The 24,140-nt window shown below is 44.6% G+C and overlaps 1 protein-coding gene and 6 non-coding genes across 7 annotated transcripts in view; 1 reads left to right on the top strand and 6 right to left on the bottom strand.

Annotated features, from left to right (window-relative positions):
* Window positions 1-24,140, bottom strand: part of LOC144097694 (nose resistant to fluoxetine protein 6-like) — a 124,575-nt gene that overhangs the window by 9,241 nt on the left and 91,194 nt on the right. The window contains exons 5-8 of the mRNA XM_077630342.1: window positions 7,481-7,574; window positions 5,382-5,465; window positions 1,052-1,217; window positions 63-145 (exon numbers count right to left, since the gene is read on the bottom strand). Coding sequence (XP_077486468.1) covers window positions 63-145; window positions 1,052-1,217; window positions 5,382-5,465; window positions 7,481-7,557 — 410 coding nt within the window. The 5' untranslated portion in view covers window positions 7,558-7,574. The remainder of the gene's footprint in view (window positions 1-62; window positions 146-1,051; window positions 1,218-5,381; window positions 5,466-7,480; window positions 7,575-24,140) is intronic.
* TRNAV-UAC (transfer RNA valine (anticodon UAC)) lies at window positions 2,003-2,075 on the bottom strand. Its single transcript has one exon. It is a non-coding gene; the product is annotated as a tRNA-Val (tRNA).
* On the bottom strand, window positions 2,693-2,765 carry TRNAV-UAC (transfer RNA valine (anticodon UAC)). Its single transcript has one exon. It is a non-coding gene; the product is annotated as a tRNA-Val (tRNA).
* On the top strand, window positions 2,936-3,008 carry TRNAV-UAC (transfer RNA valine (anticodon UAC)). The gene has a single exon. It is a non-coding gene; the product is annotated as a tRNA-Val (tRNA).
* TRNAV-UAC (transfer RNA valine (anticodon UAC)) lies at window positions 9,147-9,219 on the bottom strand. The gene has a single exon. It is a non-coding gene; the product is annotated as a tRNA-Val (tRNA).
* On the bottom strand, window positions 14,567-14,639 carry TRNAV-UAC (transfer RNA valine (anticodon UAC)). The gene has a single exon. It is a non-coding gene; the product is annotated as a tRNA-Val (tRNA).
* Window positions 19,988-20,060, bottom strand: TRNAV-UAC (transfer RNA valine (anticodon UAC)). Its single transcript has one exon. It is a non-coding gene; the product is annotated as a tRNA-Val (tRNA).

Here is a 24,140-nt window from a genome sequence, read left to right as displayed (position 1 = left end):
GTTTTCATTAGATATTCTTACTGACAATATAACAGTGATGCGTATGCTTCTTAGTTGCTCACCGCTTTAAGAGTATCGCCAATGGGAGGGCTACCGCAACAAATATCTGCATGTCAGCAGCTACATACCACAGGTGATTCAAGCACTGCAATGAATAATACGCGTATATTAGTAATACAACAACAGTTAATAATGTAAGCGTAACACTCTTCTACCTTTTTCATGCAAAGAACACGTGGCGCAGCTTGTCATCTGTTTTTCAAACTCGTATTCCAGCGTGCAGTCTTTAAAACGGTCGGGACACAAAATTTTTGGGTGTCCTTTTTTGCTTTAAAAACGACCTCATAACACTAGTGCGCAGCATTCATAATTAATATCAAACAATTTTGTACTTGCAGTAAGTTTCGGTTTCGGTTGGTGCCTTGACGCGACGGGCCACAGGACAGCCTCGACTACCGCATTCCTGATGACGTCGGCTTCGCCAGCAAGCACTGTTTCTTCCTTTCCACAACCACTGGGTTCGTTGACGTAAAAATAATGGGGCCAAGTACATCTTGACATCACATGATGCGGGTGGAAATGCTGACCAGGTAACCGGACAACATTCAGAACCATATTGAATTATTTTGCACTGAACGCCTGCGACTGAAACCGGCTAGAAGGCATCCTTTTATGCCCGTGAAAAAAATCAAATAATTTTTGGGTTCGAAATTGTGCGTCTGTACGCCTTTAGAGCCGCGTTATATATGCCTGCCTTCTTGCTTGTACATGTTTGGCGAAAGGAAATAAAAATGAAAGAGGAAAAACAAGCGTTTTAAGAAAGCGCCCTCTTTGCTAACAAACGTTGTTTTAACACTGGCTTTTTAGATGGTTTATTTTCAAAGGCATACGGATCGGATAACAATTTGCTTCCCGAAACGAAATGCTGTTCGGACATTGACTCTGGTGCCTCGTGCGAAGATTTTTTTTTTTTTTTTGTGCATGAGCGCGTGAACCTTTGACATGTCTCTTGCTCGCCGGATCTCCAGTCAGCCTATTTTCTCTCGCTTACCATTTGGCGAAGAGGCATGAAGTCGTTTGCATGTACTAACAGCGTCCACCAACTGGTGTAGCAGCCGTTCAACTGTTCCGCCAGCAGCTCCGTGTCCGCCGGGCCGTCGGCGAGTAGAGGCAGAAGAAACGCCGCCAGCACAACAACCATTACTGGACACGTCAATCTGCACACGAACGCGTGACAAGCTTGGGTTTTACCGCGAAACGTGTACCTTCGATTGTTGTAGCTTTTTCAAAGTTGGGAAGTATTAGCAATCCTTCGTGTTCTGAGTCCGGACACTCAAGCTTTTCCTTCCCCTACATTTTTCGTTTGCTCCTATAATTTTTCTTTCCTTTACGAAGACCGAGAGTGCCCTTGAAAGAAGCTTCTCCAAGATTTGGTTTAATTACAACCTATGTAGTGGTATGTCAGATGCTGTAATTTGCCAGAGTGAGTCTCTGACCTGGTCAAACAATATTACACACAACACGAAATGCATGCAGGCTTATGCATGGAGTAATGCAGGGTTAATGCCGCACTGCAGTTTGTTGACAAAAAATGCTGCCATCATGATGCTCCTGAAGGTTAATCAATCGATAAATGATCATCAGACCGGAGTTATTAATGTCTTGAATATCGAACGTAAAATAAGAACAGGAAAGCCGCTTTCGGAAAATGCGGTGTAGCTCTATTTATACCAAAAAAAGAAGAAGAGAAAACCCTACTGCTTTATTTCACATGAATCCGGTAAGAAATTTTGTTTGAAGTCACGACTACATGCAGCTTGATGATCCCCAATATCACGTATTACGCATGCACAGGAAACTGCATCGAATGCCAGATTTCGCAATGATGCTTCTCTTAATTCGTTATTTACATCTTCATTATAGGTCGGTATTGCTATATTACCAGAGTAAGCAGCTGACAGTGCTTGTCTATCAGCCATAAAAAAAGAAGAAAAGAAACCCGTGGTTCCGCCCGGGATCGAACCGGGGACCTTTCGCGTGTAAAGCGAACGTGATAACCACTACACTACAGAACCAGCTGGCAAATGCGTTCTCGGGTTTGGTTTTCAGACAATTATTAGTGCGAAAGCATTGCTAGCCTAAGCCGGGAGACGGCGTGTCCCCAAAAAGTGGACGCAAAATGTGTCGCACGATATGACGCCATCAACTAGTGTAGAGTAGTCATGATTGAATGTTCAGTTCAGTTCAGTTCAGTTCAGTTTATTTCCTTAAAGACCCCAATTCAGGGGTATTACATAAGGGGTGGGGCTACGGATATAACATGAGGTTCTAGTCTAACATCATCTGCGTTATCTGCTGGTGGAATCTTGATGGACAGGTAATGGCGGCGACTTGGTGGGGAAGGCCGTTCCAGTCAGATGCTGCTCGGGCAAAAAACGAGGCCGAGAATGTAGTAGTACGGGAGCGTGGACGGACAACTTGGAGCGGATGACCAGTGCGCTGAGATATGTGCATGCGGCGTACGATGTAGGGTGCTTCGTGCAATGAACCGTTGAAGAATTTGTGAAAAAGGCAGAGGCTAGCAATGCGCCGGCGATGGGAATGGTACATAAATAGAGTGTCAGATGATTGTCATGATCACGGGATCATATACCGGTTAAGTAAGCGCAAAAAAAGAAATAAAAATCTCCTGTGGTTCCGCCCGGGATCGAACCGGGGACCTTTCGCGTGTAAAGCGAACGTGATAACCACTACACCACAGAACCGAGCTGCACAGGTGTTCTCGGGGCTAGGTTTTGTAACAATTCGTTTGCTGCCGCGAATTACGTTCATTGCTCTTGCTGCCGCTAGTGACACTTGTTGCTCATGGCAATATGTCAAAGGCGGCAGCTAAATAATTGCTGGAAACACATCCCGGGGAAGTGCTACGCAAGGCGGTTCCGTAGTGTAGCGGTTATCACTTTCGCTTTACACGCGAAAGGTCCCCGGTTCGATCCCGGGCGGAACCAGAAGAGCTTTATTTTCTTTTCTTACAACCATCAATGGGCACGTCAATCTGCACACGAACGCTTGACAAGCTTAGGCTTTACCGCCGACTAAGACTCGAGGCTGCTGCATTCCTGCGCGAGCTGTAAGCAGCTGCTGAAGGTACACGTTTCAGCAAGATCTTTTAATTAGTATAAACTTAAAAAAGAAGTGCAGTCTGCGTCACCCTTGTGTACAAGGGTAGACGTGGGGGCTAGTTGCTGGGTCGTACTTTTTTAAACAGCGCAAAGACGCGGACGCAGAAGGGACACATAGGAAACACACAGCGCTGATGTGTAGAACACTCGAGGGACGCACTCCCCTTGAAAAAATGTGACACCTCGTCGCGTCTGCTAGGTTCTGGAGGCAACCCTTGCTCAAAAGAGGTGCCACACAGACGTGCAAGCAAGATGGGCACGAGCACTGTACCCGGAAATCATGGGCTCCTGTCTAATTTTAGCTTTATTGCCAGGTGTACACTGCTGGAGCGCGCAACACAAGGGTGACGCAGAGTGTGCCTTGCTTTACCTGCCGGCAATTGCTCCACCGCAGCGTCCCTTTGTTAATATCGAAGGGACGCTGCGGTGGAGCAATTACCGGCAGATAAAGCAAGGCTACCCCCACCTGTAGCATTCAACACCTCAACCTCAACCTCAACCTGTACACGACGTGTACAAAGCGTATAATCGTTTAACGCCCAGTGTCAGGAATTCTCGACATACCGAACGCGCTCCGCGTACTCGACCATATATCGAGGCCTGGGAAATATCTCGATGCTGACAGGTTCCCATCAAGCTTTAATTTCATATACAAATGCTTGAAGCCTTTATGAGGCGGCTGTGCGACTAAGAGGACGCACACATGCGACTCCTAGCTATTGTTCGACGACTCGTCATTTCTGGTTTTGGGGAAATTGTTGACAGACGAATGAGAAAATAATAGGGAGATACCGAAACAACTTTCCGCCGCAGCGCCAAACCTGCAAGTTTGTGGGGTTTGCGTGGCCCGTTCGCTGGCATCAGTGAAAGGCGATTGGGGCGCGAGCCAGCGCTGCAGTAAATTTACTCCCGATCACACGCATCCCGCAAACTTTTTCTACCGCCTGTACAATATAAGGAAAAGCCTAAAAGGGGAAAGATGTATTACCAAGTGCTTCTGCGGATACTGGAAGCGATATTTGGAAATATGGTTTTTGTGAGCAAACTATTTCTCTGAAATCTAATGGTTAACGTTTCGCAATTACTAACTCTGATTAGATATTTGTAGTTAGTCGTTTATGATGCCGGTAGAAGTTTTTAGATTGCGAGAAACTGGATCCCTGTACTTCGGCGCAAGGAATTCTTGCTATTCCAGCCAATGAATTTGAAACCGGCTGCCAAAGGCCGCCAGCAGCCACACTGACGAGCTCATGTCGCACATCTTACTCGCTGACGTCGTGCCCCGTCACGTGCACTTTCTTGTATCAATCTGGTTTGGGCGGCAATAGGGGGCCAGGACCTTCCCCCCTCCACGCACAGAGGATCGCAATAAACGTGGCTTAGCGCCAGTTGATGAAGACTCTAACACCTTCCTGGTTGGATGGCAGTGCTGCCACATGCACCGCGCCCCTTTTCGCCACTCCGGCCCGGGTGCCACAGAAAAAAAAAGCACAAGTACGCCCCTGAGTGATGGCGGGTTTAATCATAAGACTGATATGGCTATCTCTAAGGGGGATCTGTAATTAGACTGTCATACTTAGCTGTAACGTTAAGTTTGCTATTAGTCTTTTGTTAATGTATTAGAGTCCTAATGTATGCGATAGAGTGTTTTAATGTAGTGCATAAGCATGTTTTGATTATTAAGGAAGAGCAGGCCATATACAGGTGGGAGCCCACATTTAGCGTGTTTTTCTTTGTTTTAAGCGATGTAAACCAGGACAAACCACGGTAAAAATAACAACACACGCCCATTTGCTCACATCCGCCTCCAGTGACAAAACGTTTCCGAGGAAACTATGAATTTACCAGTGAAAGCCTTTCTTTAAATATTTATTAATTTGACCCCACGTTGTGCAATCGAAAATACCTTGTTCTATGGCACTCTTTGGCCATAGGTGCCCTTGCGTGTTGCGTTCACGAGTCGGGGCCGCGTGTTTGCGTCTAGAGGACCAAGTGACTTGTGCAAAAGAAAGCTTACAAGTAAAGATCAAATATTTAAGAATACGCAACAGCAAAACCTATAACAAAAATATAATTTTTTGAAGTGCTTTCTTTCGTGCGCTCTGCCAAGCAAATCCATGGCGAAAGAACCGAGAAAGGCAAAAGCGAACTTCCTTAAACAGCAAACTGAAGCATTTGAAGGCCACGACAAATACTCACCTAATGTATCTTCGCGCTACCGCCTCCACAAAAGCTCGCAGTGTTGGTTGTGAAATAGCCTTGGAGAAGGAAAGGGCAAAACCACTGAAAAGAAGAATGGTTTGAAAGAATGACTTCTTTTAATTGGGGAATGGCGCAACATTCGGCGTTACCAGGCGGCGTGAGTGACTCTAACAAGGACATATATAGCATAAGGAGAAAACTTGTTTCGCCGCGATTCAGTACGTGTTTTTGAACTGAGTGTTTACATGGGCACACACTCGCCTCATGCACTAAGAATTTGTCCAAGAATATCATTACGAAGAGAATTTAATCAACGGTGTAAATCTGTTTCCCCGTATTGACGTGCCGGCCTAATGAGCTGTCGTCTGGAAACGAACCCCTTGCTAATAAATATGTGGTGATATGCTCACTTTTTCATGGCGACGAGTACTCAATGCCTATTTTTTAAAATTGAGATCACGTTCGCAATGCCTCAATTGGTATGAAACCAGTGGTAAATCATCATCATCATCATCATCATTTATGTTTCCTTAAGGGCCCTGTTGGGGCATTACATGAGAGAGGGGAAGGAGAGAGCAGATGGTAATAACGATTCACAAAAATAATAAAAATAAGTTACATAACAATAAATAGCAAGCACAAGTTGACACGGTTGTTGACACCGTGAGATATGGAAACAAGGTAATAAACAGGTAACAAGAGAGCTTAGAACAGGAACCCTGCAGAGAAATAATCTGACAATAAGTGTTTAAATTTTACAGGGTTTCTTTCATTGACCACTTCGTCGTAAAGTGCGTTCCACTCCGCTATGGAAGTAGACGAAAATGATTTATTGAAAGCGTTAGATGGACCATGAATGCGCTGAACACTTAGGCAATTGAACAGACGTCGTAATGACCTAAAGAGGAGGGGGGGCGGGGGGAATTAGTGTCTCAGGAAATTTCGGGAAAGCATGATATAGTTTTTGAAATAGGAGAAATCTTGCTATCTTACCACGAGCTGCCAGCGGAGTTAGACCAATGAAAGTTTTCATGTTAATAGCGCTAAGCCGAGAATCATATTGGGATATTATAAAACGTGCTGCTCAGTTTTGCACTCCTTGTAACGCCTGGATTAGGTACTCTTTATGATGGTTCTATATAGTCGATGTATATTCAAGCTTCCATAGTGAAAACTCCGTATTTAAAACTTGTACAGAAAACGTTATTGAACAGCTCTGTGGAGTGCATATGCCGGGTGTTTCTGCGAGCATTTCCAAAAGCTCCTATAAAAATCGTAGTCGAAAAAGAAAATCTTTCGAGTACGAAACCCTCAGCCGCGGCGGAAGTCCAATATTAAAAAGCAATGCTAACTGTCTGCGCTATTGTACCGCAGCATGTTTTTTTCTTCTTTTGCTTCGCCGCTCGCCGCATCACAAAAGGAAGGTCATCGCGAAATACGGCGCCATCCTTTTTGAAAGCGACGTAGCAAAACAAATGGCACGCTGCTATGCAATAGCGGCGACGGTTCGAATTGGCCGCTGGAGGGATTGCAATACGTCACCAGCGGACGTTTTGTTTGCACTGAAATTTCTGCTCGCCTCGTGCGCTGTGTTTCGGCTTTCTGCGCAAAAAGAGCACGAGATTTCCTCGCGTTGCAGGGTTTCAGAGAACGACTTTTTCATCATTTCAAAAATTAATACCTCGTAGCCTTTATCGTGGCCACGAACTAGCCACTGGTCCTAACAACAAAAAAGTTCCTGTTATATGGTTAATTGTAACTTTTATTTATTTCGCAAGCTAATGAGCTCAGCTTACAAAATAACTGACATCCGGACAGCTTGCTTCTGAAAATATATTTTCCTTTTCCGACCACCATAGATTTATAAATTTTTGAAGGTGTTCACTATGACACCCGGTATTCTTAAGGAATAGTTCGTGTCTGCAGAGTTATATATCAGCGGTGGCGATGGTCCTCGTAGCTTCAGCACTGCAACCTTGTTTCTGTAAATCATTATAGAAGTAAAAGTCCGAATGCCACTGAGAAATAACGTTCGCGAGAAAACCATTCTCCTCCAAACAGGGAGGCTGTTGTGACACTTCCGGTTAAAATTTTACCTCATGAAGAAAAACGTTGCCACGCTCAAGACTCCATTCATGATCAACTGGAACCAGGGCTTCGATGATAGGCGCATCAGTTCAAATGGGCTGTCTGAAGGAAATAGGGAAAAAAATGAATTTAATATTTTCCTAAGTGCGTTAAAATAACGACTTTAGGAACACATTATTCAATGCCTTGTTTAATAATAATAATAATTGGTTTTGGGGAAAGGAAATGGCGCAGTATCTGTCTCCTTGTTTCCCGTTCCAGTTTTCTCTCACTTTTCTCTTTGTTAACCGAACATTCTGTATTCCGAAGCCTGGGAGTGATATTGCTTGCTAGCCCTGACATCACCGGTGTTAGTTACAGATGGTAGGGAAGTAAAGGAAGAAACTCAGGAAAGAACATTTACTAAGCAAAAACCTCAATCCAATTCTACAATGTGATATTTTTCGCACATTGCCAACGCCCTGAGTACAGCTGCTTAACCCTTACCGCCGTTATCGGCCTGTTGAAACAGTGGCTGAGTAAGATCGTACGAAACTCAATTAACACTAATCGTTTTATTTATAGCGTGCGGTCCCCATTACACAGGTATCGTCAGGATAAGGGAATTAACCTCTCTTTGTGATCGTTTGATATTTCCTTCTAGTCTTCCTGTTAAGCAATAACTATACGGCAATTTTGGTTTTGTTTTTGCACATCACGGTAGCTATGTCCCATGTCTATACCGCCGGCAGCACGCTTAACACGAACGTTGGAGCGCGTATTTTCCATTGATATTAGCGCCGCCGTGCATCGGCATCAGGGTCTGAGGCGATGTTATGGGGAAAGCAGGCCACCAACTGCCTCCAACCGACACAAACACACTGTGCAGCATGGTCTAGGATCCGGCGCCCAGCGCTCAGCAGCTCTAATGTCTGTGCAGGACGCGCACTCCAGCGTTCGTGTTAAACCATTTAATATGTGTCATTTCGCCATTTAATTGCGGACTTTGCTGCAATTTAGATTGCATGGGCAGAGGGGCCCTATTATTTCTTCCTGCTGCACTTCGTTCATTAAGGTTTCCGTACATACATTTCTCTTTTTATACTTTGACATAATACCCAGCTTGCAGGGGAAAAAAGATTATGACTCGCTGCCTCATTAGTCCTCACCAGGCAGCTTGGCATCCTGAGAACAGAGTCTATTCCGTACGATCGATGCGCCTACCCTGTGTTAAATGCCATTCTTTACTTCTTGTAGTATTGCAGGGTTAATGCCGCGCAGCAGTTTGTTGAAAAAAATGCTGCCATCATGATGCTCTTGAAGGTTATTCAATCGATAAATGATCATCAGACAGGAGTTATTAATGTCTTGAATATCGAACGTAAAATAAAAACAGGAACGCCGCTATCGGGAAATGCGGTGTAGCTCCAAAGAAGAGAAACCCCTACTGCTTTACTTCACATGTGTCCGGTAAGGCATTTTTGCTTGAAGTCACGACTACATGCAGCTTGACGATCCCAAATATCACGTATTACGCATGCACTGGAACTGCATCGATGGCCAGATTTCGCAATGATGCTTCTCTTAATTCGTTATTTATATCTTCATTAGAGGTCGGTATTGCTATAATACCAGAGTAAGCAGCTGACATTGCTTGTCTATCAGCCATAAAAAAAAAAAGAAAAAAGAAAACTGTGGTTCCGCCCGGGATCGAACCGGGGACCTTTCGCGTGTAAAGCGAACGTGATAACCACTACACTACAGAACCAGCTAGCAAATCCGTTCTCGGGCTTGGTTTTCAGATAATTATTAGTGCGAAAGCATTGCTAGCCTTTGATTGCAGATGGCGTGTCCCCCAAAAGTGGACGCAAAATGTGTCGCATGATATGACGCCATCAGCTAGTGTAGAGCAGTCATGATTGAATGTTTATGACGAATGATATATAGAGTGTCAGATCATCGTCATGGTCATGTGAGTCAGTAATTGAGTGAACAGTCCGAAGTCCCGAGTCATGACCGGAATCATATTCAATGTGGTCATGACAGGAGTCAATGCATGAGGAAGGAGTTGAGTCGTGTTCATCAAAGTCATGATCATAAGTCATGGACACAAATTGGGTCGCAAAAAGTGCTGAGTCATTGGTCACAATGTGAGTCTCAAAACAATGCGCTGAGCCATAGGTCACAAAAAAAGCCGAGTCATGGGTCACAAAATGGATCCCAAAATTTTTAAGGCGGGGTTGAGGTGTCCACCGCTTTGTCGAGGTCTGAGAGCGACTGGGCCCTTTCCTTTCCTCAAAAACGTTTCCTTTCCTCAAAACACATGATTTCGCATTCCTCCACGTAAGCAGACTGAAGTGGTAATAATAGCAGAGAGTTTTAGTTTCACGTACGTAGAGGGTTCACGTACGCAAACGTGAGGAGTCTACGTAGCCTGCACGCAGGTGGTTTGAAACCCTTATAGTTACACGTGCGCGAAACAAGCCGCGCGTTACGCCTAGCGCCATCTACTAAGAAACACAGACACTGGTTGTAGCCTAAATCATCCAAGGCAAGTCTTTAAGCCAAGCCATTCATAGCGAGACGGTTGCTATGACGACGACCAACGCTGCTTCGTCAGGCTTAACAGCTGAAAAATCGCCCTTCTGTCTGAAAGACAAAAGCTATTTGTCGCTTGAAACCTTATGCGAGGGTAAGAATGGGCAAATCGAAGGCGAATACAACAGTTTAGAACACGATATCGCGTCGATGGATTAGCGACGAAGCTGTTATCGCTGTGAAGCGGGGGGCAGGGCGCCGCCATGTTTGACAACGCTGCGTACGCAAGCAACGCAAAGACCGCAACGTAAAAATCCGAACGTCACGTATGTACGTGAGACTCGCGCATACCCTTTGCGTTCTGCGCATGCGCACTGGTCACCCATAAGAGCTCTACGTACGTGAAGCCTCTGCGTACGCGAAACTAAAACTCTCTAATAATAACTGGTTTTTGGGTAAAGGAATCGGCGCAGTATCTGTCTCATATATCGTTGGACACCTTAACAATGCCGTAAGGGACGGGATAAAGGAGGGATCGAGTGAAAGAAGAAAGGAAGAAAGAGGTGCCGTAGTGGAGGGCTCCGGAATAATTTCGACCACCTGGGGATCTTTAACGTGCACTGCCCTCAGAATTGTTTTTCCGCCACCAGTGACGTTTAGCAACCAGCTGGCAATGCAACTCTAGGGGATCTGTTTGCAGCAATCATTTAGCTGCCGCCTTTGACATATTGCCATGAGCAACGAATATCACTAGCGGTAGCAAGAGCAATAAACGTAATTCGTGGCCGCAAAAGAAAGAAGAAAGTGCCGTGTCACGGGACACACAATAAGTAAAACAAAGTTTAAGGCGGGGTTGAGGGGTTCACTGACATGTCGAGATCTTTAGAGAGTTATAGCATATCGTTACCGGCTTTACGTTACCGTTTGCCGTGTTACCGGACGCCGGACTTTCAGGTTAGCGCGGCGCACGCCAGAAATTGTTTTAGCGTACCGTCTCTCCCGTAACAAGTTACCGTAATTCTAAAACGAGTGATGATGATGGCGCATGCCCAGCTTTTAATAAAAAAAATACGGATGCATTGCAATAATTTCTTAGAAGTGAGATGCCACTTTAATAATCTTTTTCTCTGCATATAAAGACGTACCGACTACACTTTAGCTAACAGCCGACTCAGCGGCTTTTCAAATGTGCCCGTGAAGCTAGACACCTTTGCCTACCCTCGCCCGTAGAGATTTTCACTACGTAGACCTCAGTAAGCTTGCATCCACAGCGCACGTTGCGTTGCAAGCGGTGTAAAAAATGCAACTACGACACCTGTTTGCCGTGCCGCATCGTCGCTTCTTTTTGTGTCTGGATGCAAACACAGTGGCGCCATCTAGTAGGAGTAAGTTAAAGCGCGCCAACTCCGGGCCGGATAAACTTTTTATTTTCTCTAATTACTGATAAATATATTAAGAGAATTATCAGTTTTTTTTCGAGGAAAAACTCGTGAAAGTATAGAAAAATAGTTGAATTGGGCACAAAACTGAAGAGGTCCAGTGTAGTCGTTGCTATTTGGCTATGTTTACGACATATAGTCAGGCTTAACTGCTCAATCGGCAAATAATCTCATAAACATGGCCTAGTTGTTACTCAAACCTCAACGTATGAGTGAGAGTTTGCAAATTAAAAGGGAATGCCTTCATGTATAGCCAGAAATGGCGCCGAAGAACGCGGTGGCGGTGCTGTATTTGGTCCGAAGCGGCCGTGCATGGCTCCGCCATGTTTGTTTACAAGCGAACGCTAACTCTCCGCAACGCTGAAAGAGATTCCGTAAAGTGCTTGCGGACCGGTAAGTGGCGGCGCATGCGCAGACGTCGTTTGCCGGGCCCGGTTAACGGTAACGTAAACACGGTAACGATACGCTATAACTCTCTAACGAGTACAAACTGCGCGAACAAGACGGGACGTAAGGCACACAAAAAGACAGTCAAAGTGCAGACTGTGTAGTCATTCTCTTCATTTTGAACAAACTTGCCCGCAATTTAGCTTGCATGGGCAGAGGGGCCCTGTAATTTCTTCCTGCTGCACTTCGTTCATTAAGGTTTCCGTACATACATTTCTCTTTTTATACTTTGACATAATACCCAGCTTGCAGGGGGAAAAAAGATTATGACTCGCTGCCTCATTAGTCCTCTCCAGGCAGCTTGGCATCCTGAACAGAGTCTACTCCGTACGATCGATGCGCCTACCCTGTGTTAAATGCCATTCTTTACTTCTTGAACCCGCGAGCATCGTTCAAAAATATTAATGCAAAGGAAGGGGAGGAGTGGCGTGGATAATGTAATATTTGAAACAAATCAATATTTCTAGACGCCCACAGTAGAACTTTGAAACAGCGATAAAAACTCAATTATTGATATGGGGAGAGGGGGAGAGTGAATCATCTCAGTTGAATTTTAGTTTCGTACTCAGGTGAAAAACTTGAGGCGAAGGGCATTGTTTTTTATAGACAGATAAATCCAGCTTAACAGCTCAACTCCCTTTTCTGCGTGGTCGTGTTAAGCAGTCGATCCCACCTCGCAGGGAGAAGCCGAGAATGGATAGAATGGACACCAATTAGAGCTACAAAGTGCATGCGAAGAGACCTATCTCAAACATCGTTGGCGTACTGTAAAATAAGGCTAAGACACTATCCGTAGCTGAATACTTTAACCTCCTTGCTTACGTTGGTAACATTTCGTTGCAGCCGAAAGCCTTTCAGGCCCTGCTGACGAGGCTGCTAGCTTATTCGGATCACATATGATCTTGGGTGGACCTGGGGTGAACAGCAGTTATTCAAAATATGTGTGCTAATGTTTTCATTACTGGGTGAACAGCTTCTGTTAACTTGTTCATGTTTTGTTTTCAGCGCACATGAGTGCAGTTTTGAGCTTTCGGTGTCACAATCTCCCGACACCACTACGCGACGCGACCAAGCCCATCCTGCAGCTGTGCGCAGTCCCTCAGATTAGACATCCCGGTGTACATAACAGGCATCAAAAAATGGCTTGCTATTTCTATTAAACGTTGCAGAAAATAAGATTCACAAAAACAGATGACAATAAAGCGGCCGCAGTGCTGATTCATGAAACAGAAGGGATGTTAATTCTAACGGCACCGAATGAATACCAGTTGGAACAGTGTGTTGTTTCCTCAGCTTTAAACGTTTTCAGATTTATTATCGCACAAGCTGAATTGACATGCAACAACACTCAGCACTGAGTGGTTTTGGAAGTACAATAACGAATAAAGTATTAGCTTTGATATCTAGAGAGAACTGCCTTCAACAAACTTCCGTTCTGAAACCATGCTGTATTTTAGCGAAAATTTTGATCGAGTAGTCTAGGCAGGTTCATTGCAGCTAAATACCAGATGTGCATTTCAAAACAGTAAAGGTAAGTGAAAGTAGGTAATAATTTGGAACTAGTGCTTTGGATGCCATCTTCAAGCTTGGTGCCATGTTTGTAACTTTCCAAAATGATTATTAAATTTAGAAAGACGGGAATGTTTATCATTCAAAACTATCAGCGAAATGCCGCTAGCATCTCTGCCTTTCGCCAGAGCAGTACGGCTAAGCAACATGGGTATGACAAATAAAAGTACCGGAACTGGACCTATATGGTTGTACATCGTACATGGAACGTGCTATGTAATTTACCGACGAACACGACACATATGCGTGTAGTGGTATTTGTTTTGAGTTCGTCAGTAAAGTGTACAGTGCGTTGCATGTATGATGGCTATGGCGTTAACCGAAAGCTGAAAATTCTGCATACCTGCATGCTTACCTGTAGTCTGTAGCAGAAAAACAAGCAAGAAAATAATTATTGATTGGAAGATATCGATTGTTGTAGCTTTTTCAAAGTTGTGAAGTATTAGCCATCCTTCATGTCTTAAGTCCGGACACTCAAGCTTTTCTTTCCCCTAGATATTTCGTTAGCTCCCAGAATTTTCTTTCCTTCACGCAGACCAAGAGTGCCCTCGAAAGAAGCTTCTCCAAGGTTAGGTTTAATTCCAACCTATGTAGTGGTATGTGAGATGCTGTAATTTGCCAGAGTGTGTCTCTGACCTGGTTAGACAATATTACGCACATCACGAAATGCATGCAGGCTTATGCTTGTAGTATTGCAGAGTTAATGCCGCGCAGCAGTTTGTTGAAAAAAATGCTGCCATCATGATGCTCTTGAAGGTTATTCAATCGATTAATGATCATCAGACAGGAGTTATTAATGTCTTGAATATCGAACGTAAAATAAAAACAGGAACGCCGCTATCGGGAAATGCGGTGTAGCTCCAAAGAAGAGAAACCCCTACTGCTTTACTTCACATGTGTCCGGTAAGGCATTTTTGCTTGAAGTCACGACTACATGCAGCTTGACGATCCCAAATATCACGTATTACGCATGCACTGGAACTGCATCGATGGCCAGATTTCGCAATGATGCTTCTCTTAATTCGTTATTTATATCTTCATTAGAGGTCGGTATTGCTATAATACCAGAGTAAGCAGCTGACATTGCTTGTCTATCAGCCATAAAAAAAAAGAAGAAAACTGTGGTTCCGCCCGGGATCGAACTGGGGACCTTTCGCGTGTAAAGCGAACGTGATAACCACTACACTACAGAACCAGCTGGCAAATCCGTTCTCGGGCTTGGTTTTCAGATAATTATTAGTGCGAAAGCATTGCTAGCCTTTGATTGCAGATGGCGTGTCCCCCAAAAGTGGACACAAAATGTGTCGCATGATATGACGCCATCAGCTAGTGTAGAGTAGTCATGATTGAATGTTTATGACGAATGATATATAGAGTGTCAGATCATTGTCATGGTCATGTGAGTCAGTAATTGAGTGAACAGTCCGAAGTCCCGAGTCATGACCGGAATCATATTCAATGTGGTCATGACAGGAGTCAATGCATGAGGAAGGAGTTGAGTCGTGTTCATCAAAGTCATGATCATAAGTCATGGACACAAAATGGGTCGCAAAAAGTGCTGAGTCATTGGTCACAATGTGAGTCTCAAAACAATGCGCTGAGCCATAGGTCACAAAAAAAGCCGAGTCATGGGTCACAAAATGGATCCCAAAATTTTTAAGGCGGGGTTGAGGTGTCCACCGCTTTGTCGAGGTCTGAGAGCGACTGGGCCCTTTCCTTTCCTCAAAAACGTTTCCTTTCCTCAAAACACATGATTTCGCATTCCTCCACGTAAGCAGACTGAAGTGGTAATAATAGCAGAGAGTTTTAGTTTCACGTACGTAGAGGGTTCACGTACGCAAACGTGAGGAGTCTACGTAGCCTGCACGCAGGTGGTTTGAAACCCTTATAGTTACACGTGCGCGAAACAAGCCGCGCGTTACGCCTAGCGCCATCTACTAAGAAACACAGACACTGGTTGTAGCCTAAATCATCCAAGGCAAGTCTTTAAGCCAAGCCATTCATAGCGAGACGGTTGCTATGACGACGACCAACGCTGCTTCGTCAGGCTTAACAGCTGAAAAATCGCCCTTCTGTCTGAAAGACAAAAGCTATTTGTCGCTTGAAACCTTATGCGAGGGTAAGAATGGGCAAATCGAAGGCGAATACAACAGTTTAGAACACGATATCGCGTCGATGGATTAGCGACGAAGCTGTTATCGCTGTGAAGCGGGGGGCAGGGCGCCGCCATGTTTGACAACGCTGCGTACGCAAGCAACGCAAAGACCGCAACGTAAAAATCCGAACGTCACGTATGTACGTGAGACTCGCGCATACCCTTTGCGTTCTGCGCATGCGCACTGGTCACCCATAAGAGCTCTACGTACGTGAAGCCTCTGCGTACGCGAAACTAAAACTCTCTAATAATAACTGGTTTTTGGGTAAAGGAATCGGCGCAGTATCTGTCTCATATATCGTTGGACACCTTAACAATGCCGTAAGGGACGGGATAAAGGAGGGATCGAGTGAAAGAAGAAAGGAAGAAAGAGGTGCCGTAGTGGAGGGCTCCGGAATAATTTCGACCACCTGGGGATCTTTAACGTGCACTGCCCTCAGAATTGTTTTTCCGCCACCAGTGACGTTTAGCAACCAGCTGGCAATGCAACTCTAGGGGATCTGTTTGCAGCAATCATTTAGCTGCCGCCTTTGACATATTGCCATGAGCAACGAATATCACTAGCGGTAGCAAGAGCAATAAACGTAATTCGTGGCCGCAAAAGAAAGAAGAAAGTGCCGTGTCACGGGACACACAATAAGTAAAACAAAGTTTAAGGCGGGGTTGAGGGGTTCACCGACATGTCGAGATCTTTAGAGAGTTATAGCATATCGTTACCGGCTTTACGTTACCGTTTGCCGTGTTACCGGACGCCGGACTTTCAGGTTAGCGCGGCGCACGCCAGAAATTGTTTTAGCGTACCGTCTCTCCCGTAACAAGTTACCGTAATTCTAAAACGAGTGATGATGATGGCGCATGCCCAGCTTTTAATAAAAAAAATACGGATGCATTGCAATAATTTCTTAGAAGTGAGATGCCACTTTAATAATCTTTTTCTCTGCATATAAAGACGTACCGACTACACTTTAGCTAACAGCCGACTCAGCGGCTTTTCAAATGTGCCCGTGAAGCTAGACACCTTTGCCTACCCTCGCCCGTAGAGATTTTCACTACGTAGACCTCAGTAAGCTTGCATACACAGCGCACGTTGCGTTGCAAGCGGTGTAAAAAATGCAACTACGACACCTGTTTGCCGTGCCGCATCGTCGCTTCTTTTTGTGTCTGGATGCAAACACAGTGGCGCCATCTAGTAGGAGTAAGTTAAAGCGCGCCAACTCCGGGCCGGATAAACTTTTTATTTTCTCTAATTACTGATAAATATATTAAGAGAATTATCAGTTTTTTTTTCGAGGAAAAACTCGTGAAAGTATAGAAAAATAGTTGAATTGGGCACAAAACTGAAGAGGTCCAGTGTAGTCGTTGCTATTTGGCTATGTTTACGACATATAGTCAGGCTTAACTGCTCAATCGGCAAATAATCTCATAAACATGGCCTAGTTGTTACTCAAACCTCAACGTATGAGTGAGAGTTTGCAAATTAAAAGGGAATGCCTTCATGTATAGCCAGAAATGGCGCCGAAGAACGCGGTGGCGGTGCTGTATTTGGTCCGAAGCGGCCGTGCATGGCTCCGCCATGTTTGTTTACAAGCGAACGCTAACTCTCCGCAACGCTGAAAGAGATTCCGTAAAGTGCTTGCGGACCGGTAAGTGGCGGCGCATGCGCAGACGTCGTTTGCCGGGCCCGGTTAACGGTAACGTAAACACGGTAACGATACGCTATAACTCTCTAACGAGTACAAACTGCGCGAACAAGACGGGACGTAAGGCACACAAAAAGACAGTCAAAGTGCAGACTGTGTAGTCATTCTCTTCATTTTGAACAAACTTGCCCGCAATTTAGCTTGCATGGGCAGAGGGGCCCTGTAATTTCTTCCTGCTGCATTTCGTTCATTAAGGTTTCCGTACATACATTTCTCTTTTTATACTTTGACATAATACCCAGCTTGCAGGGGGAAAAAAGATTATGACTCGCTGCCTCATTAGTCCTCTCCAGGCAGCTTGGCATCCTGAACAGAGTCTACTCCGTACGATCGATGCGCCTACCCTGTGTTAAATGCCATTCTTTACTTCTTGAACCCGCGAGCATCGTTCAAAAATATTAATGCAAAGGAAGGGGAGGAGTGGCGTGGATAATGTAATATTTGAAACAAATCAATATTTCTAGACGCCCACAGTAGAACTTTGAAACAGCGATAAAAACTCAATTATTGATATGGGGAGAGGGGGAGAGTGAATCATCTCAGTTGAATTTTAGTTTCGTACTCAGGTGAAAAACTTGAGGCGAAGGGCATTGTTTTTTATAGACAGATAAATCCAGCTTAACAGCTCAACTCCCTTTTCTGCGTGGTCGTGTTAAGCAGTCGATCCCACCTCGCAGGGAGAAGCCGAGAATGGATGGAATGGACACCAATTAGAGCTACAAAGTGCATGCGAAGAGACCTATCTCAAACATCGTTGGCGTACTGTAAAATAAGGCTAAGACACTATCCGTAGCTGAATACTTTAACCTCCTTGCTTACGTTGGTAACATTTCGTTGCAGCCGAAAGCCTTTCAGGCCCTGCTGACGAGGCTGCTAGCTTATTCGGATCACATATGATCTTGGGTGGACCTGGGGTGAACAGCAGTTATTCAAAATATGTGTGCTAATGTTTTCATTACTGGGTGAACAGCTTCTGTTAACTTGTTCATGTTTTGTTTTCAGCGCACATGAGTGCAGTTTTGAGCTTTCGGTGTCACAATCTCCCGACACCACTACGCGACGCGACCAAGCCCATCCTGCAGCTGTGCGCAGTCCCTCAGATTAGACATCCCGGTGTACAAAACAGGCATCAAAAAATGGCTTGCTATTTCTATTAAACGTTGCAGAAAATAAGATTCACAAAAACAGATGACAATAAAGCGGCCGCAGTGCTGATTCATGAAACAGAAGGGATGTTAATTCTAACGGCACCGAATGAATACCAGTTGGAACAGTGTGTTGTTTCCTCAGCTTTAAACGTTTTCAGATTTATTATCGCACAAGCTGAATTGACATGCAACAACACTCAGCACTGAGTGGTTTTGGAAGTACAATAACGAATAAAGTATTAGCTTTGATATCTAGAGAGAACTGCCTTCAACAAACTTCCGTTCTGAAACCATGCTGTATTTTAGCGAAAATTTTGATCGAGTAGTCTAGGCAGGTTCATTGCAGCTAAATACCAGATGTGCATTTCAAAACAGTAAAGGTAAGTGAAAGTAGGTAATAATTTGGAACTAGTGTTTTGGATGCCATCTTCAAGCTTGGTGCCATGTTTGTAACTTTCCAAAATGATTATTAAATTTAGAAAGACGGGAATGTTTATCATTCAAAACTATCAGCGAAATGCCGCTAGCATCTCTGCCTTTCGCCAGAGCAGTACGGCTAAGCAACATGGGTATGACAAATAAAAGTACCGGAACTGGACCTATATGGTTGTACATCGTACATGGAACGTGCTATGTAATTTACCGACGAACACGACACATATGCGTGTAGTGGTATTTGTTTTGAGTTCGTCAGTAAAGTGTACAGTGCGTTGCATGTATGATGGCTATGGCGTTAACCGAAAGCTGAAAATTCTGCATACCTGCATGCTTACCTGTAGTCTGTAGAAGAAAACAAGCAAGAAAATAATTATTGATTGGAAGATATCGATTGTTGTAGCTTTTTCAAAGTTGTGAAGTATTAGCCATCCTTCATGTCTTAAGTCCGGACACTCAAGCTTTTCTTTCCCCTAGATATTTCGTTAGCTCCCAGAATTTTCTTTCCTTCACGCAGACCAAGAGTGCCCTCGAAAGAAGCTTCTCCAAGGTTAGGTTTAATTCCAACCTATGTAGTGGTATGTGAGATGCTGTAATTTGCCAGAGTGTGTCTCTGACCTGGTTAGACAATATTACGCACATCACGAAATGCATGCAGGCTTATGCTTGTAGTATTGCAGAGTTAATGCCGCGCAGCAGTTTGTTGAAAAAAATGCTGCCATCATGATGCTCTTGAAGGTTATTCAATCGATTAATGATCATCAGACAGGAGTTATTAATGTCTTGAATATCGAACGTAAAATAAAAACAGGAACGCCGCTATCGGGAAATGCGGTGTAGCTCCAAAGAAGAGAAACCCCTACTGCTTTACTTCACATGTGTCCGGTAAGGCATTTTTGCTTGAAGTCACGACTACATGCAGCTTGACGATCCCAAATATCACGTATTACGCATGCACTGGAACTGCATCGATGGCCAGATTTCGCAATGATGCTTCTCTTAATTCGTTATTTATATCTTCATTAGAGGTCGGTATTGCTATAATACCAGAGTAAGCAGCTGACATTGCTTGTCTATCAGCCATAAAAAAAAAAGAAGAAAACTGTGGTTCCGCCCGGGATCGAACCGGGGACCTTTCGCGTGTAAAGCGAACGTGATAACCACTACACTACAGAACCAGCTGGCAAATCCGTTCTCGGGCTTGGTTTTCAGATAATTATTAGTGCGAAAGCATTGCTAGCCTTTGATTGCAGATGGCGTGTCCCCCAAAAGTGGACACAAAATGTGTCGCATGATATGACGCCATCAGCTAGTGTAGAGTAGTCATGATTGAATGTTTATGACGAATGATATATAGAGTGTCAGATCATTGTCATGGTCATGTGAGTCAGTAATTGAGTGAACAGTCCGAAGTCCCGAGTCATGACCGGAATCATATTCAATGTGGTCATGACAGGAGTCAATGCATGAGGAAGGAGTTGAGTCGTGTTCATCAAAGTCATGATCATAAGTCATGGACACAAATTGGGTCGCAAAAAGTGCTGAGTCATTGGTCACAATGTGAGTCTCAAAACAATGCGCTGAGCCATAGGTCACAAAAAAAGCCGAGTCATGGGTCACAAAATGGATCCCAAAATTTTTAAGGCGGGGTTGAGGTGTCCACCGCTTTGTCGAGGTCTGAGAGCGACTGGGCCCTTTCCTTTCCTCAAAAACGTTTCCTTTCCTCAAAACACATGATTTCGCATTCCTCCACGTAAGCAGACTGAAGTGGTAATAATAGCAGAGAGTTTTAGTTTCACGTACGTAGAGGGTTCACGTACGCAAACGTGAGGAGTCTACGTAGCCTGCACGCAGGTGGTTTGAAACCCTTATAGTTACACGTGCGCGAAACAAGCCGCGCGTTACGCCTAGCGCCATCTACTAAGAAACACAGACACTGGTTGTAGCCTAAATCATCCAAGGCAAGTGTTTAAGCCAAGCCATTCATAGCGAGACGGTTGCTATGACGACGACCAACGCTGCTTCGTCAGGCTTAACAGCTGAAAAATCGCCCTTCTGTCTGAAAGACAAAAGCTATTTGTCGCTTGAAACCTTATGCGAGGGTAAGAATGGGCAAATCGAAGGCGAATACAACAGTTTAGAACACGATATCGCGTCGATGGATTAGCGACGAAGCTGTTATCGCTGTGAAGCGGGGGGCAGGGCGCCGCCATGTTTGACAACGCTGCGTACGCAAGCAACGCAAAGACCGCAACGTAAAAATCCGAACGTCACGTATGTACGTGAGACTCGCGCATACCCTTTGCGTTCTGCGCATGCGCACTGGTCACCCATAAGAGCTCTACGTACGTGAAGCCTCTGCGTACGCGAAACTAAAACTCTCTAATAATAACTGGTTTTTGGGTAAAGGAATCGGCGCAGTATCTGTCTCATATATCGTTGGACACCTTAACAATGCCGTAAGGGACGGGATAAAGGAGGGATCGAGTGAAAGAAGAAAGGAAGAAAGAGGTGCCGTACTGGAGGGCTCCGGAATAATTTCGACCACCTGGGGATCTTTAACGTGCCCTGCCCTCAGAATTGTTTTTCCGCCACCAGTGACGTTTAGCAACCAGCTGGCAATGCAACTCTAGGGGATCTGTTTGCAGCAATCATTTAGCTGCCGCCTTTGACATATTGCCATGAGCAACGAATATCACTAGCGGTAGCAAGAGCAATAAACGTAATTCGTGGCCGCAAAAGAAAGAAGAAAGTGCCGTGTCACGGGACACACAATAAGTAAAACAAAGTTTAAGGCGGGGTTGAGGGGTTCACCGACATGTCGAGATCTTTAGAGAGTTATAGCATATCGTTACCGGCTTTACGTTACCGTTTGCCGTGTTACCGGACGCCGGACTTTCAGGTTAGCGCGGCGCACGCCAGAAATTGTTTTAGCGTACCGTCTCTCCCGTAACAAGTTACCGTAATTCTAAAACGAGTGATGATGATGGCGCATGCCCAGCTTTTAATAAAAAAAATACGGATGCATTGCAATAATTTCTTAGAAGTGAGATGCCACTTTAATAATCTTTTTCTCTGCATATAAAGACGTACCGACTACACTTTAGCTAACAGCCGACTCAGCGGCTTTTCAAATGTGCCCGTGAAGCTAGACACCTTTGCCTACCCTCGCCCGTAGAGATTTTCACTACGTAGACCTCAGTAAGCTTGCATACACAGCGCACGTTGCGTTGCAAGCGGTGTAAAAAATGCAACTACGACACCTGTTTGCCGTGCCGCATCGTCGCTTCTTTTTGTGTCTGGATGCAAACACAGTGGCGCCATCTAGTAGGAGTAAGTTAAAGCGCGCCAACTCCGGGCCGGATAAACTTTTTATTTTCTCTAATTACTGATAAATATATTAAGAGAATTATCAGTTTTTTTTCGAGGAAAAACTCGTGAAAGTATAGAAAAATAGTTGAATTGGGCACAAAACTGAAGAGGTCCAGTGTAGTCGTTGCTATTTGGCTATGTTTACGACATATAGTCAGGCTTAACTGCTCAATCGGCAAATGATCTCATAAACATGGCCTAGTTGTTACTCAAACCTCAACGTATGAGTGAGAGTTTGCAAATTAAAAGGGAATGCCTTCATGTATAGCCAGAAATGGCGCCGAAGAACGCGGTGGCGGTGCTGTATTTGGTCCGAAGCGGCCGTGCATGGCTCCGCCATGTTTGTTTACAAGCGAACGCTAACTCTCCGCAACGCTGAAAGAGATTCCGTAAAGTGCTTGCGGACCGGTAAGTGGCGGCGCATGCGCAGACGTCGTTTGCCGGGCCCGGTTAACGGTAACGTAAACACGGTAACGATACGCTATAACTCTCTAACGAGTACAAACTGCGCGAACAAGACGGGACGTAAGGCACACAAAAAGACAGTCAAAGTGCAGACTGTGTAGTCATTCTCTTCATTTTGAACAAACTTGCCCGCAATTTAGCTTGCATGGGCAGAGGGGCCCTGTAATTTCTTCCTGCTGCACTTCGTTCATTAAGGTTTCCGTACATACATTTCTCTTTTTATACTTTGACATAATACCCAGCTTGCAGGGGGAAAAAAGATTATGACTCGCTGCCTCATTAGTCCTCTCCAGGCAGCTTGGCATCCTGAACAGAGTCTACTCCGTACGATCGATGCGCCTACCCTGTGTTAAATGCCATTCTTTACTTCTTGAACCCGCGAGCATCGTTCAAAAATATTAATGCAAAGGAAGGGGAGGAGTGGCGTGGATAATGTAATATTTGAAACAAATCAATATTTCTAGACGCCCACAGTAGAACTTTGAAACAGCGATAAAAACTCAATTATTGATATGGGGAGAGGGGGAGAGTGAATCATCTCAGTTGAATTTTAGTTTCGTACTCAGGTGAAAAACTTGAGGCGAAGGGCATTGTTTTTTATAGACAGATAAATCCAGCTTAACAGCTCAACTCCCTTTTCTGCGTGGTCGTGTTAAGCAGTCGATCCCACCTCGCAGGGAGAAGCCGAGAATGGATAGAATGGACACCAATTAGAGCTACAAAGTGCATGCGAAGAGACCTAACTCAAACATCGTTGGCGTACTGTAAAATAAGGCTAAGACACTATCCGTAGCTGAATACTTTAACCTCCTTGCTTACGTTGGTAACATTTCGTTGCAGCCGAAAGCCTTTCAGGCCCTGCTGACGAGGCTGCTAGCTTATTCGGATCACATATGATCTTGGGTGGACCTGGGGTGAACAGCAGTTATTCAAAATATGTGTGCTAATGTTTTCATTACTGGGTGAACAGCTTCTGTTAACTTGTTCATGTTTTGTTTTCAGCGCACATGAGTGCAGTTTTGAGCTTTCGGTGTCACAATCTCCCGACACCACTACGCGACGCGACCAAGCCCATCCTGCAGCTGTGCGCAGTCCCTCAGATTAGACATCCCGGTGTACAAAACAGGCATCAAAAAATGGCTTGCTATTTCTATTAAACGTTGCAGAAAATAAGATTCACAAAAACAGATGACAATAAAGCGGCCGCAGTGCTGATTCATGAAACAGAAGGGATGTTAATTCTAACGGCACCGAATGAATACCAGTTGGAACAGTGTGTTGTTTCCTCAGCTTTAAACGTTTTCAGATTTATTATCGCACAAGCTGAATTGACATGCAACAACACTCAGCACTGAGTGGTTTTGGAAGTACAATAACGAATAAAGTATTAGCTTTGATATCTAGAGAGAACTGCCTTCAAC

Source organism: Amblyomma americanum, chromosome 1, assembly GCF_052857255.1.
Source record: "Amblyomma americanum isolate KBUSLIRL-KWMA chromosome 1, ASM5285725v1, whole genome shotgun sequence".
Classification (NCBI taxonomy): domain Eukaryota; kingdom Metazoa; phylum Arthropoda; class Arachnida; order Ixodida; family Ixodidae; genus Amblyomma; species Amblyomma americanum.
This window is presented reverse-complemented; position numbering and strand designations above follow the sequence as displayed.